At 31.1% G+C, this 16,195-nt stretch overlaps 1 protein-coding gene across 4 annotated transcripts; it reads left to right on the top strand.

Annotated features, from left to right (window-relative positions):
- The first annotated feature begins 134 nt into the window (after positions 1-134).
- On the top strand, positions 135-16,012 carry LOC143347461 (macoilin-1). Of its 4 annotated transcripts, XM_076776638.1 has the most exons (13): positions 135-506; positions 1,859-2,000; positions 2,090-2,216; positions 2,351-2,480; positions 2,628-2,694; positions 2,775-2,976; positions 3,494-3,752; positions 3,841-4,080; positions 4,611-4,787; positions 5,107-5,385; positions 5,777-5,970; positions 6,508-6,654; positions 15,426-16,012. In XM_076776638.1, exons 1-13 carry the CDS (start codon positions 427-429, stop codon positions 15,485-15,487), a joined length of 2,106 nt encoding a protein of 701 aa, XP_076632753.1. In that variant the 5' UTR covers positions 135-426; the 3' UTR covers positions 15,488-16,012. The 4 variants fall into 4 exon arrangements, with proteins under 4 accessions (XP_076632753.1, XP_076632751.1, XP_076632752.1 ...); XM_076776636.1 differs by lacking the exon at positions 15,426-16,012 and having other exon boundaries at positions 2,775-2,973; positions 6,508-11,771; XM_076776637.1 differs by lacking the exon at positions 15,426-16,012 and having other exon boundaries at positions 4,629-4,787; positions 6,508-11,771.
- Positions 16,013-16,195: the final 183 nt, after the last annotated feature.

Genomic DNA, 16,195 nt, shown 5'->3' with positions numbered 1-16,195 from the left:
ATGCTAAAGAGAGATATCGAATATTGCCAGGGTCAGTGCGCTGTCAAACGAGTTGATCGACTAACGGTCGCAATCGATAGTCTCCAATCTGCACTTATCTCATTGTCAAAAATTTATTCCTTCGTCAAAAACCATATAAAGGTGTAAGGTTTGTTAAAAGCGTTGTCGCGGCGGAAATATTTCGAGCAGGTGATTCCAGCCGCTGATTAGGCGCCATGTTCAATGACGGACCAATCAGCTGCTCGGTGAACTGCCGTAGAACCTCGAATCTGTCCGCGGACGAATGACAACAAAAGAGTCTGATAGAAGTCGCGCGCGAGACGGTGGATTTTTTCGCGAGCACGGTGAATATTTGCGGTTTGTTTCCATTCTGTCGTTCGCCGCGGATAACGTAAGCCTTTTATCGCGGCGAAAGTGTTAAGGAATATGAAGAGAAGAAATGTTGAGTGCGGTAAGTTTCGGAGGCCCTTGAAACGCAACAAGCTCACCGAGGGAATCTACGGGAGGTAAATTTCTTCGCCGCCATATGTCTCTATTGCGAACGATTTATTTCAAAATCAACAAATATTCAACGAACCTTGCCCATCGAACATTTTCAATTCACATTTCTATTTTCCAAATTTACTCTTTGTCAGAGTTAGTATGTCCGCTTCGACCAGCTTGCGTCGACATAGCTTTGACGTTTGCCATAAACTTCGACCATGCGTGCCAGTTTTCACTGAAACGTGCGTCGAATTGTCGTTTTTGTAACCTTTGGTGCAACAAACGAGTAGAAGTTCTAAACAGTTTCACAGAACAATAGAGTTTTACAAATAGACTATTTCGTTTTGGGTTTTCAAGTTTAATTACTGGTTTGCAATGTATAATTATGTAATTTCAATTTTAATCAGTGTTACTTTATTGTTTGGTCTGTTATTATTATTAGGGTTTTGTTTTTGTCTGGTCTACTTATGAGACATGAACTGCGCCGTGTGTTTTTGTAGAACCAAAATTTTCTCTTGGTTTAGACCCACAAATAGGAATATGAGCTCAAAAAGTATGATAAATAATGACTTTTGTACAAATGTTGTTAAAGTTACTTTGCTAATGAAATGTCAAGCAACTGGAAAAACAATATTCAGTTGTTGCGTAACTATAGCACTGTTGAGAAGCCAATTTCATTGGGTTTAGAACTGCAAGATGAAATCATTAAATGTTTGTATAGTTTCATTCAATTTTGCATTTAAATATATGTACATTGGGACATATCTGAGTACCAAATAAACAGATTCAATTTTAGAATATCAAATCCTTTAAAATCTAAAAAAAATTGAATTTATTATTCTGTTCTACTCTGATCCACATCATATTAATTTCAGAATATATGAAAATTAAAAAATGCAAAATTTGAGGTATGCAATGAAATTCAAGATGAAATCTTTCACAAACTAATCAACAGTTTATTTGAAATTATATATTTGAATTAATAATAAATAAAAGAGGTCCTTTAGAGTATCAATGAATTAAAATATATTATTATTGTATTTTATGCAATATATTCTGCATATTCTGTATATTTAAATAGATATTTTGTATGTGTTTGGCACACAAGTTAAAATTTAATAATATCAATAAAGTGTGTATAAAGTATATGGCATGCCTGTTCGTGTTACAAAAAGAGACGTGCCTGCAGGAGCTTTTATGATTGATTTTTCTTACATTCCTATTTAGAAATTCAAAAACAGTTAGTAATATAGGTCTTATAATTATGAATTCTATATCAACTTTTAGATATTGTTTGACATTTACTTTCATTAAATATAGAAGTTCTACTTAACAATATGTTAATACAGCAACAATACACTGTTTTTGGTTCCAGTACTTTGCTTTATCTGAAGTTTCTGTTGCTATGGGCTATGGTAATCCTGGCGGACTTCATTCTAGAGTTCCGTTTTGAATTCTTATGGCCATTCTGGTTGCTTCTTAGAAGCGTTTACGATTCGTGCAAGTATCAAGGCTTGGTAAGTATTGTGCAATCCTTTCTTAAAACAAATTTTCCTGCAGCAAATAATGGTTTTGCCCTAATTAATGCAAAGTATTATTCTTTCAGGCCTTTTCAGTGTTCTTTATTTGTATTGCGCTCACATCTGATATGATTTGTTTCTTCTTTATTCCGGTGCATTGGTTGTTTTTTGCAGCCAGTACCTATGTTTGGGTACAATATGTTTGGTACACAGGTAAATATGAAACTTCTTAAATAGACATATCGATGGTCGTTTGTAAATTTTTTTTGCAATTGTCAATCGATGTGTTAATTTGATTTCTGGTTTGACCAACACAAATAATGTGTAATAATATTGCTATTGAACAGACAAAGGCGTGTGCCTACCAACTGTGATGCTATGGTTATTATTTCTATACATAGAGGCAGCAGTACGATTAAGAGATTTACGACACATGCCATTTCACTTGGATCTCTGTCGACCGTTTGCAGCGCATTGGTATATATTTCGTCTTTCTACGAATATTAAATAAGTGATACTAGCAAAAGAAGAAGTGTATGAAAAGTAACACTAGTGAAGAATCGTTTTTCTTTTCTGTTTAAGAGATATAGTAATGTAAACAGCGATGATATTGTTTCCTTTCAGCATCGGTTACCCTGTAGTTACGTTAGGTTTTGGTTTTAAGAGCTACATCGGCTATAGAATGAGACAGGTAAGTTTAAAAGTGTTTTAAAATTTTTAAAACAAGGTTTGTCAAATTTTTATATGTAAATGGATTTTTTTTTTCAACAGAGAAAACAGAAAGATGTAGCAAAAGAAAATGAATTCTATCTACAGTTATTGCAGCAAGCACTGCCTCTCGAACAACAAACGACAGTGCAACAGATTCAGCAATCGCAGGTACACGTTACTCCGTCGTTGGAGCAGCACGTCAAAACACAATCGAATAAATTGTGTCCGCAGTACAATCCTAGCCCTGAGAAGAGCAGAGGTAGTTTGTATTTATTTTTATTCTAAAATGGTATTTTTTGTATCTCTAGGATGGATAGGGCAATGTTAGGTACACAGGATATTTTGGGTTTGCATCGAGTATTTTTATTGGGTTCGAGTTTCGGGTTCTGGAACCTGACAGTTTGTGTTATTCGGGTACTTGGAATATAGAAGTTGGAACGGGTAGGGCTGGGGTACCCGAGTGTTACAGGCTTTCGAATAACCGAGTCTATAAACTTTCGGGTACCCGATAGCTACAATCTTGAATATCCCGAGTCTAGAAACTTTCAGGTGCTCAACTGATGAGCTTTCGGATATTCGAAAAATCACAAATTTTCGAGTATTCGGGGTATCGCAGATTTACAGGTATCAAACCAGGGCCCAGAAGTTTATGATCTTCAGGTACTTGAAAGTTTGTAAATTGGGTACTCAAAAGATTGTGATACTCGGATACCTGAAATATCGTGTACCCTTACACCCCTAACTACATATCATAATCTAATAATGTGAACTTATTGCAGGAAGCAGTAATAACTCTGCGGAAGTAGGTATACAAAATGGTAGTTTGCACATAGGTACACAAATTACGTCGCAGTCGCAGAATGTGACGACGAAAAACAATCACAGAAAGTCCTTGGACAAAGGTGAGAAACAAGAGGAACAGCACGTTAAACATAATCTGACGAACGTTTCGCAGCCAGAGAAAAACGAAAAAAGGTTTATACATACAAATGGGAACACGGTTACTCACAATGATATACAATTCATCGAGAGGATCGGGTAAGTAAAAAGCGCTGTGTAGCAACAAATTTTTATTCGAGGCGTTCGGAGATATTTTACTAAATTTTACGAAATGTGACACATCCAGATCTGTGAATGATTTTGATGCAAATGAAATAGAGAAAGACAAATTTACGAAGGGCGGGAACTGTGGCCCGGCGAAAATGCAGACTAACGGTTCCGTAACAGGGAAGTGGAACAATATTAAAGACAGTCGAGAATCCACATCCGCCGTTAATAATCAACGTGAACGGAAAACACGACAGATTAAAACCACGCTCGACAGTATAAGCGAACAACAGAAACAGCAAGACGATTATTGTCAAAGGTACATTAGTTTGTTATTTTATTGAACGAGAGAAAAATTGTTACTGATTTCGTTATCTGTTCCGTTATATTCACTTTTTTGCAAATCAAATTCAGCACTTTAAAGTTTACTAAACTATTTTACTTTGAAGTGGTATAACTCTTGAATTATTAGGTTTAAGACATAAATACTTTCAAATACAAATAAGTACCTAAATACTTTTTCATAGAAATAAAAAAAAAACTACATCGAATAGACCCGTAAAAATTATAGAGTTCCATTTAAAAAAGGGATCTGCAACCATTTTAGAGATATAACTTTTTGCTAGTTATAATAGGGCACCCTTAAAAAAGACGCTATTCTTAATAAAATTCAAAAGTTAAAATTTGTTTATTTCCCAACGAATTCTCAATCTAATACTTTTCTATTTTTTGTATCTCTAATTTTCACATGGATGTAATTTTTCTCTATTTTTTGTAACATAAGAAAATATAAGGTTCTTTTTTTGTCGTCAGATTTCTCTTTAGTGTAATTCGATATCATTCAAATAGGTTACTGGTGTGTCGCAGGCTCGAGGCTGACATTAAACGCTTGAAGTCAGACTTGCAATCCAGTCGACAACTAGAGCAAGAGCTTCGTTCACAGATAAATACTTTGCAGAACGGGGAACGCCAAGCCAAAGGCGACATACAACAACTCCAACACGACAATGATCAGTTGCAAAGCAAGTAAGTAATCTAGCTTCACAATTTCATGAAATTTCATGAAACTCTTTATTTCACTGGTTGATTCCCTGTTGTATACATTTAAAGAAGAAAGAGAAAATTTAAAGATGGATTAATACAAAATTAACTTGTAATTTAATGATTTTTCACTTAAAAATTGAATTTCAAATAGAAAAAGTTTTGACAAGCAGATTTCTTACAGAAGTTATGAAACGACCACGTATATAAACCCTCGTTAAAGTGGGACTAATTGAAATAAAAAATAAAAGAACAGTTTCATTTTTAAAATTTTCATGTTAATATTTTGTTTATTTTTTAATAGATTGCATGGATTGGTAACGGCTCGTCAATTGGACAAGCAAACCATGTCCTCGTTGGAAAAACGAATCGCTGAAGAAAGGAAACAGCGTAACGCATGCGAAGCATCGTTGGTTTCCGAAAGACGAGCCCGACGAGCCGCGGAAGAGGCTCGTTCCGCGATTCCACCACCCCCGCCTCCACTTATCAGACAAGAATGCACGGACACGTGCAAGACTCGCAGAACACAAATGGAACAAGATTTAAAAAATCTGCGACGAGAAGTGAAAACGAAAGAAGAAAGGTAAAGTATTCTCCAGTTGACGATCCAACACATTATGATTTTTCTTTTTGTCCAAAGAATATGAATTTGTTCGGCCACTCCTGGGAAAAATTTTAATGGGGGATTCTAGAGGCCAAAATAAGACGAAAATCAAGAACACCAATTTGTTGATGAAGGCTTCGTTAAAAAGTTATTAACAATTAAATTCAAAAATTTCAAATCGTTCTGGAAAAATTATTTTCGGTTGTGGGGGTCAATTACAATAATTTTTGGTGAATAGGCATACCCCCGAAATCTTGCGCATTTTCGAGAAAAAAAATTCAGTACGAGCGGAACTTTAAACGTTAATAACTTTTTAACGAAGCCTTCATCAACAAATTGATATTATATTATATTATGGTTTCGAAATTAGGTACAGCGCGTTAGAAAAGGATGTGACGCGGTGCAAGGAGAACCACAAAGAGTCTGAGATCCTGCTGGGTGCACTTAACGCGTTGCAAGACAAAACAGCTCATTTAGAAGATAGTTTAAGCGCCGAAACTCGTATAAAGCTCGATTTGTTCTCCGCGCTTGGCGAGGCGAAACGACAATTGGAAATCAGAGAAAGTAAGTAAAACTTGTTCTATATAATTCACGAGTAGTTGGGGAGCACGGGCACTCAAGAATATTTCGTATTTGGGTATTTTATCAAGTTCAGAACCTAATTTCGCTTAACTCTTTGCGGCACAGGATTTCAGATAATAAAATAGATCCATGTTGCATAGAAATTTTATTGCGTTTTAAATTTAAAAAAATTGGTATATTTTTATTAATAAAGGTATCACATAATGTAAAAACATAAAAAAAAAAAATAGTAATAGTTGTCGCAATAAACCTTCCGCTTGCAACAATTGATGAACCTGTATTGGCATGTTGAATGTTGACAACACAAGTGAATACATTTGTATGAATAATTATATAAACTTATTTGCTATGTAGAGTAAAAATGACTGTATAATTTTTTTATTAGTTACCCAATGTTGTTAACAAAAACAAAACTTCAATTTTATGTTAAAAAATAAATAAAAACCCGCATTTAAATTCACCAATTCCTAAAAAATATAGGTTATATCGTTTAAATTTTGTCATTTTGTATTTTAACAGACTTAATCAGATCTCAAGAGAAGGAAATCGAGATGTTGAAGGCGAAAATAGCCCAGGATTTGGCCGTGATGCCACAAGACACATTCGGTCCAGCGCCGACCTGCGCAACGTCTAAACTTCGTTTAAACAACGAAGTCCGCGTTTCAGGTACAAAAATACGTTCCAACGAAAGTCCATGCCCCGGAGGTTGCACCGTGTCGAATTTGGATCCAAACGCCACCGCGTACACTCCCAAAAACTCCCTAATAGCGTCTACCGAAGCTTAAAAGTTGCAAACTTATTTGCCACCATTTTAAGGTTCCACAAAAATTGGTCATTTATTACAACAAATATGTTTCGAGTTTGTTTCTCGATTAATATTCAAATAATGGCATCTCCAGTCCTCTAAAAATCTCTAAAATATTTTTTCAACAGAAAAGAAAAAAGAAAAATTTGTCGTTGAAACTATTTCTATCAAAGTTTTAAAATTCCAACTTGGAATTATCTTTTCCTGGATTACTTTTTTCGATTTTTCTAATAATAAGTTAATTTAGCAGTGCCTTTTTTTTCTATCAAATATTTTTTTTTAACAATTATTTCCACAATCTTCATCTAAACTGTTAAAAGACACTTTTTACAATTTAAATTTGAATTTATTTTCCGAAGTTTAATCATTTTTTCGTAACTAACTTTATAAATTTTTTTTTTTTAACTTTAATAATTTTTACAGGCATTTGCATGCAAATTAAGTTTTTATGATAGAAATAGTGTCAACAACGAATAAAAATTTTTAAAAATAAATTAAAACTTCAAATCTCAATGAAATAAAAATATTTTAACTCAAATTAACCCTTTCAAAATTCCAATTTATTCAATTATTAAATATTCTCTCTTGGAAATCCGTGAAAATTTCTCAAATTTGGCTCAGAAAAATGTTTCAATTTTCTTAGAGAAACTTCTAGAAACATGTTTCCCAATTTGTCACCTAAATTAACTACGTACAACTATAGGGCGTGACTACCAATTTGTTTAAACAATATTTAAAAACATAGTCGCGTCCTGTAAAACATGCTGTAGGTCGATCTTGTCTTAGTTGATGAATATTAGAAAAGTTTCGAATAATTAATAAAAATTTTATTTCATTTAATTTCTTCATTTTTCTAAATTAAGAATTTAACTAAGTAATTGTTGAAAAAGTTTATTTGTTAAATATTTAGTTACGTAATTTTTCCAAATTAAAAATTTAATTAAAGAATCAAACCGAAATTTTGTTTATTAATTATTTTAAGTGTTAAATAAATATAATAATATTATCATTAGATATAAAATATAAATTTCCTTCCAAGATAGTTTCTTTGTTAAAAATTGTTTAGGAAACTAATTTTTTTTTATTCTAATTTATTATTTAATTTGAATTAAAATTAAGTATACTGGATCCTCCTACAGCATAGCCTAAATGATCAACGACTTGCTATAGGCAGAAATGTTACACGAGTCGTAATACGAAGCTAGTCCAGCATACAAAACTGTATTTAACGTCTTTGGCGAGTGAAGCCATTTTTAAGTCATATGTGATCATCCAAAACCAGCCATTAATATAAACATTGAATAAAAATCTGCCGTTCGGTCGTTTTTAAGATTTATAGAAACGATCGAGCCAAAATTCATCTTCAAAAAACGGTCATTCTATCGATATACTCTCACCCTCTTTACGTTTTTTATATTTTTAAATGCTTGTAATTTGTTAGCTTAGTGATACGTTTGAGTATTGGCTTTTTAACCGGGTTAAAATAACTTAAATACTTTGTAAATTTGTTTTTTTTTTTTGTACTTGTATAGTTTTAATATTTTAAGTTAAATTAATTCTAATTAAATTGATCTGTTCGAATTTCAAGATGATTGAATTAATTCTAAAATTTAAAGTAAAATCGGAAACTGATTTTCTTTTCTTTTCTCGAAGTTTAAATTTAACATCTTCAATATTTGACACATTTGTACAGTAATTAATATCGTTATTGTTAATAATTTTTTTGGCAAAAGTGTTGGACTTTGCTTTTCTTTCAGACACAGTTTCTAAAGTTTAACCATAATGAACATAATGTACTGCTTTGTTCCTCAAAATCAAAAGTAAATTTAATTTTTTATGTAATAAATATTTAAAGAAAATTTATGCAGCAAAATATGACATTCATAATATTTATGTTATGAAAACAAAATGTTTTTAATCCGGGGGAAAGCCAGTACTTATTTCAATGAACAATTAACGACTGGTTGAAATCATAAAAAAAATCATTCTTCCATGGTTGTATATATAAGGCACTGTCATGACAATTAAATAGCATAGTGGATCATGACCAACTAGTCAAATGGATTTCTATAAGCACAAATATTTATTAGATATCTAATATTCGTTTGATATCCCTTCCCCTTTTAAACGGAAAAGCAATAACAATTAATTATATTTACAAACAATACACACAATTGTTTACGATTATTCGTTTTATTTCACATTTCTTGGATGATCTACATACTAACTGTAATTGCACAATGAATACTTTGGCGTTTTTCAATTTACACGATTCATTTGTGGTCGAAAAGCAATTTTTTCTTTACCTTTACGAACAATATAATTTCTTTTTTATTTTTGGAAAAATTGAAAAATTGATTACCTACAAAGGTCGTGTAAGTCTGAGGAAACCTTCGTTACTTTTTTTTTTTTTTTTTTTTTATAACTGTTTAACAGTAGTTAGTTTGAGCGCGAACAAATATATATTTAAAAATTGAACAATTCACTGATGTTGGTAAATTAAACTGTCGAAAAATTTTAATGCGCTTACTTTGATATTATAGTGCACGTTAATAATAATTTTTAACGAGAGAGGGAGAAAAGAATAATTAATCGTACAAGACTGTTCCCCCTAATCGATTTATTGTCCCGACCGGAAATTAGTTTAATTAATTTTTAGTCGAAGTCGAACTCGCATAATTGTATTCATAAGTCCTTAAAATGTAACGAAACAATGTAAATAATTACTTAAAATAGACCAAACACGATGAAAAAAAAGAATATTACTGGAAATTGTTTGGGCAGTTGCATTAGCACAGTCAAAGTGCTACAAAAAAGTTAATTCAACAGGGAGACTGTTTTGTTTTATTTCAAACTCGATTTAAAATTTGTTGACTTTTCGTATAAAATAATTTTAATTTTGTAAACACGATCTTATTTAGTTCATTTTTTTTTCCTGGTTAGAATTTTTATGGAAACTCGTATAATATTTAAGTCCAAGACTGAACAGTTTGAAAATTCTAGTGCTATTTCGAAATAATTATGGAAATGGATAACAGTATTATAATGAGAATGGAAAACCTAAATTTACGTCATTGCATTATAGTTCTGTCGAATTAAATATGGTGGCTTGCAATGAATATAGAATTGGAAGAGACATCATCTGGAGGAAAATGTTCTGTTTGTGACAAACAAGATAACGTGTGCGACGATTTAAAAATTTGTTTAATTACATTAGTTACCATTAGGAGTGTGCCGGGTACCCGAAATTAAAGGGTTCGACGTGACTTGGTTCGGGACACGAAGATTGTGGTTATTAGGGTACCCGAAGAAATGTAAGATATGTAAACACTAAAGTACTCGAGTCTTACATGTCTTACGGGTCAAATGATTTTTCAATCGAATTTTATTACAGACTTGTAGATACCCGAAAGTTTCCGATACTTGGATACTCGAAAATTTCTGGTAATTAAATACCTGAAAGCTTGAAGTGGCCGCATACCCGAATCTTGTGATATTACAATCGGATTTTATTAAAGTCATACGAGTTCCTAAGCTTCAACCCTGGATCCGAGAGTTTATAATACTCGGGTACCTGATGATTTGTAACATTTGGGTACACGAATTTTATTTCATGGGTCGCTCGATTTGTCAATTTGAGGTTAACAAAACTATCTTGGTATCCGAGTTTCTTTGTATCTTGTCGCGTTGAGACCAGAAAATTTCTGATATTCGTATACTTGAAAAATTTCACCGCAAGTTTCGAGTATGTGCCCTCTCTTAGTGATATTCGATTGAAAAATCATCACCCAGCCCTCGACATAAGATTCAAGTTCCCTAACGTTACAAACTTCCGTCTTCGATTTCGGGTACTCGGACGCCCCTAGTTACCATCTACTGTTTTCTGTAATTATACATACGGTTGATTATAACGTGTATCGTAAGAAAAGAAATTAAACGATATTTTGGAACGCGGGAAATACAAATAAGTTAATTTAACGGAAAACGAGAACGTATATGTGTATAAAGGCATTGCTTTGAATCGAATGCTTTCTTCCTAAAGTATCGTGTTATCAAGTGCACGTTCAGTACCTGATTAGGGGACGTCGTATTGTTTGCGGCTAATACAGGGTGGTTCACAAAAAAAAAAAACACTAGAACATTTAAATAACTTAACAATTTTGAAGATACGAAAAAAAATGTTTTGGTAATTCGAATTGTTTTAAAGAACAAATATTTTAACGCACAAAGAATTTCGAAATAATTTATTTCTGCAACTTTCAAACGATGGTAAAATGATTCTACGGATGCATTATGTCATTTTTTTTTTAAATAACCTCGAGTTTTGAAACTTAAAATTCCAGGATATTTCTTTAGATTTCTGGTTGATGTACTTCACCTTCAATGAAACAATCTGTTTGGGTTTCTTATAACCTGTAACTCGATATAAGAAAACAGTAATATAGAAAAAAAAGTTCTGAAAACTAGAACCACTCACAATAAGATAATTGTGCAATTCAAGAAATATATTCTATATGTTATATTTATTTTTTAAAACGAATTAAATTATATCTGACTTAATTTTTCGTATCTATAAAACCTAAAAAAATATTCTATATATCATATTTGCTGCTCAGAATGAATTATGTTATTATTATGTCTAAATTAATTTCTCGTATCTGCATAAAAGTACGAATTATCTAGATGTTATCTTTTCCAAATGGACTACCCTATATACTTATTTTGAATTCAATTCCATTGTAAGGCTGGTTTCACAAACAATTTTACTATTTACTTAATTCGTATTGTTTATATTTAATTGATGTGATATACACAGATTTAGGTACATATACGCACACATTCGCACTGTATATGTTTACCTAATTTCTAGAATATACACACGTACAACTAATTCTTTGCAAGAACAATCTGGAATAGGTATTTACTTTCGATTGTATAATAAAAATTATACGAGACGGTGCTTTTTATATTTGTAACATGGATTGCATTGCAATTATGCCTTAGAATCTAATTAAAATTAGTATTTTAATTGTTAATTGTCGGAATTGTATCGGAAGGCATACTAGAATAATAACGATTATTACTTTTTTGTTACGGAATAAAATATATTTGTTACGAATACCAGAAACGATCGGTTAAAAAAAAATATTTTTTCACAAATAAACGAGAAAGAAAATTTATTTTTTATTTGTCCAACGAAAATTTAAAAAATTGTATCAAGCTACAAGCTAGTTGATAGTTTTCTTTCAAAAAATTCTTTCGAGATAATAAATAAGATGTACAAAAGGACGCGATGTTAATTTTAGGTAGATAATATTGCTTTTTCATTTGTGTATGTTTATAACTAAAAGTTCTGTAAAAAATTATGCATTAGAATAACCCAGACGTGTGTATAACCCGTCTAAAAATATCAATTGTCAAGAATACATATATACAGTGTTGTATCCTTTTTTTTTCTGTTGTTAAGTGATAAGAAAGTATTATCGAAACAGATAACGAAACCGGGGAATCGGTTATGTATCGTCGTTAACACGAATATAATTTTTATAATGTAATTGAAAGTGCACGGAGTTATTCGAATCTTTATTTTAATTCGATGTTTTGATACACACTCACATACAAGGTGAGACACAAATTAGTCCTCACGAATAAATTCCGATGATCTGACAAAACAATGTTTCAAAAAACAAATTGATTTTTTTATCAAAAATCAAGATCAGCTGTAGCTAAAAAAATTTTGGCTACCCGTTGATATTACAGGGTGCCCCACACAACTGGCAAAAGCAATATCTCTAAAACGGTTAGAGATACAAACAAATATCATAAGGCAAAATTAAACTGCATCAAATGATCAACTTAGTATAATTTTATACATTTTTATGCATTGATGCATCTAAGAAATGCAAATACGTCCTTTTTTTAAATGAAAACTCTACAATTTTGATCACACCAATTACTGGATACAATTTTGTAATCTTTATAAACAAGCATTAAGATATTTATGCCCTAAATTTAATAATTCAAGAGTTATACCATTTTAAAAAGTATACCAAACTATTTAGATGTACTTTACAGATGTCAAAGAATGCTTCAACTAAAATAAATAGAAATAAATTGAAATAATTTAATAAACATTAAAGTGTTATAATTATTGAACTACAAAATTTAGGGCATAAGTACCTTAATATCTGTTTATGGAGATTAAAAAAACTATATCAAGTAGTGTGATCAAAATTATAGAATTACGTTTCTTAGATACGTCAATGCATAAAAATGCATTAAATTGCATTCAATTTGTGCATCATTTAAGACTCCTTAATTTTGCTTTATAACATTTGTTTGTATCTGTAACCGTTTTGAGAAAATCTATATCTTACTTCACTAATTACTGTCGTTTTTTAAAATGTACATTAATGTATTTCTATAGTCAGTATTTATCATAATAGGATCATACAATTCTTCTCATAATAAATTCATAACTTTATCAAGGAACGTTGTAACAATCAAAGTATTATAGAAAAGTAGTCGTTCGAGGATTTAAATTTTCCCATTTTCAATTTATCAATATGAAATGCTTAATGTCAAAGTTAAACAAGATTCAATTTATTTGACAAAATTATTTACTTCTCACTTACTAACTAATTGTTAACATGGCTTAGTATTCCGAAGAATATCAAAGAAAGAAATGTTTAATTATAAAAATATACGATGAGAATTTTATAACAGATTGTAACCTTGTTAAACAATATGATTTCAAAAGTTCTCGAAAATATGGACAAATACTTTTTTTGCAATTGTTATCGTATTATTGCGAAGGAAATATTCAAAATTATTTCATGGTTGGTCAGAATAAACCAGTAACAAATTCTTTACGAGCGTTTAATATGTTCAAATTTACAATTTTTTTTCTTTTTTATACACATTTTGTTTGTATATACTTTATATGTATATTTATCTTAGAAGTAAATAATCGATAGAGTTTCGATTCGAAACATTAGCCGCCTTCGATCGACTGAAAGTACGTTTCAACGTTTTTATTTTAAGATATGTCTATACAAGGTGTCCGTTTTATCTGGAACTCCAAAATATCTCAGAAACGATGAAAGATAATGAAAAAATGTTTTACCAAAAATTGTTTGGCACGAAGAGAAGCATAACTTGAGATAAACTATTTTCTTGAACTATTTTGAAAACCTAGCGTGACTGTGAAATTTCCGCCATTTTTTCACCGACAAGAAAACTGTTTATATCAAGTTGTGCCCCCTTTCAAACCAAACAATTTTTGATAAAACTATTGTTTCATTACCTTTCGTCGTTTCTGAGATGTTCTGAATCTCCAGATAAAACGGACATCCTGTATATTTTGTAACAATTACTCTCTGTTACTTTACGGATCTAACGTTAATCAAACGGTTCACAAGTCAAGTCGATTAGCTTCACTTTAAAAATTTTTTGAAATTTTACTATTAAAGTATTCAATTGACTCTTACGATTTTATACTTAAAATAAATTTGTTTAATAATTAACTTTAAGGCTACCGAATGACCATGTCTTTTTGACCTGTGAATAATAAATAATTTATTTCAGAAGCCAATTTCTTATTTAAGTAACTATCTTATACTATCTTACGCGTTTTATATGTACGTCGTTAGACGAAATCTAAACTTGTAATAATACGTTCTATAATGTTTATTGGAAATTATATTTTAAAAGGAATTTTAAAAAACCATGTATACTATTTTCTCGCTTTTTGTTTTGTGAAATTGATCGATTTGGCTTGGTTTTTTTTTTATTTGATATTAACAGTTAACAGTATAGAAACTTAATATTTTTTATTTCGAAGTCTGACAATGCACGCACATGCCCTGATTTTCTTTCTCCCGAATTTAATATTATGTTCTAGAGTTGAAAATTCAAATTCGTTAAGAAATTTTAATATTTTGTGCCTGGATTTTCTGTCTTTGACACGTTAAGCGCCATCTTGCTTTCCGTTCAGCCCATTATATCAGATTTCACCGAAATACTGGCGGTCGGAGACCTGTTTAGATTGTGATAAAGCTGAATGTTTATATTAATATATATTTACTATGTGAATATTTATTATTTATCGCAATCTGTACAATGTATTAAAGTTGACTAATAAGTTGTAACATTTTGTAAACTCTGCAAAGTGCAACCATTTTTATGTTTACCACGTTTCAGTATAACTGATTAAAATTTCTTTTTGTAAATAATATTTAGGTATATTTATGATATGATCTCGAAATTATTTAAAATTTATTAATAGAATGTAATTTTTTAAATTTTATATGGTCAATCAACATATGTTTAACGTATTAAAATCATTACATCGCCACTCGTCGTTGGTTTTGCTATAGTTTCGTGTAAGTAAACGCGAAACCATTCACCTATGTCGTGTCGTTAACCCTAAGTTCTGTAAAACATTTTCATTCGAATAAAACCCCTAACTTTCGCTTTCATAGATTCAAACTTATTTATTCGATCGTTAAAGTGAAAATATTGTAAAACAAATTGATTTTTACCGTATCAGTGAATTGTAACGTGTGCTTATGGTTACTCTATTAAAATTCCTTTATTCAAAGGAAAGTATCCGAATATTATTATTTTTCAGAGTTTGTTAAAATCGTGGAACACTTTGATAGTGAATCGAAACATATCGTGTGCTGCATATGAAAGCGTACGTGTGTAACAAAAATTTAAACACAGAAATTGCGAACAAATTGTTAAGCATAATTTGAAAGAAAGTTTTTTTCCGTTTATTCGAGCAACTTTTTATGGGAAATATCAAGATCCAGTATTCATTGATCAATCAGCAGGAAGTTAAAAAGCAAGAAAATTTCGAACAAAATATAATTTCAAATGTGAAACTCGATTTATTTAATGCATCATTCTTATACATATACGTGTAAATACATATATTAATTTAATCGTTTCATTATTTCTAAGGAATTCTTTTGTCCTGATCTCTGGAAATATTTATAGCAGACATTTTGTACATCTTTTGTCTTTCCTAACACTATGAATAAAATTTTATTTTCACGTTAAAGAAGCGTACATATGACATTTCGATGGCATTATTTAATTTACTGCGTTGTGGATAAGTTACGAGGTCGCTGGATCGTAATATATTTTTAATACGTTAATTGAGGTTTTAAATAGCAGCTTCTTTACACTAAATTATAAATTATTCTCAAAATAACAAACTAAGTACATACTGTCCTCCGCTGACTTGAAGTCCCGTGACAGGAATAAGAGAAAGTAGAAGGGATACACCTATTCCCACGTACACATTGAACTCTGGTTCGCTATTCGTCGCGGCAGTTGCACACACGTTTTTACTTCGAAACCTCTGGTGGGAAAACGTCCAAGTTTGTCGTGAAA

The sequence above is a fragment of the Colletes latitarsis genome, chromosome 11 (genome assembly GCF_051014445.1).
Source record: "Colletes latitarsis isolate SP2378_abdomen chromosome 11, iyColLati1, whole genome shotgun sequence".
In the NCBI taxonomy this organism is placed as follows: Eukaryota; Metazoa; Arthropoda; class Insecta; order Hymenoptera; family Colletidae; genus Colletes; species Colletes latitarsis.
Note: the sequence above shows the minus strand (reverse complement) of the source record. Positions and strands in the feature narration are given on the sequence as shown.

What these genes read in the sequence shown, in the direction of transcription:
- LOC143347461 (XM_076776635.1), top strand. Translation starts at nt 427, where the DNA reads ATGAAGAGAAGAAATGTTGAGTGCGGTAAGTTTCGGAGGCCCTTGAAA. An exon ending in ACCGAGGGAATCTACGGGAG is followed by an intron (nt 507 to 1,858) that starts GTAAATTTCTTC and finishes TTTTGGTTCCAG; the next exon opens with TACTTTGCTTTATCTGAAGT. An exon ending in CAATTCATCGAGAGGATCGG is followed by an intron (nt 3,753 to 3,840) that starts GTAAGTAAAAAG and finishes TGACACATCCAG; the next exon opens with ATCTGTGAATGATTTTGATG.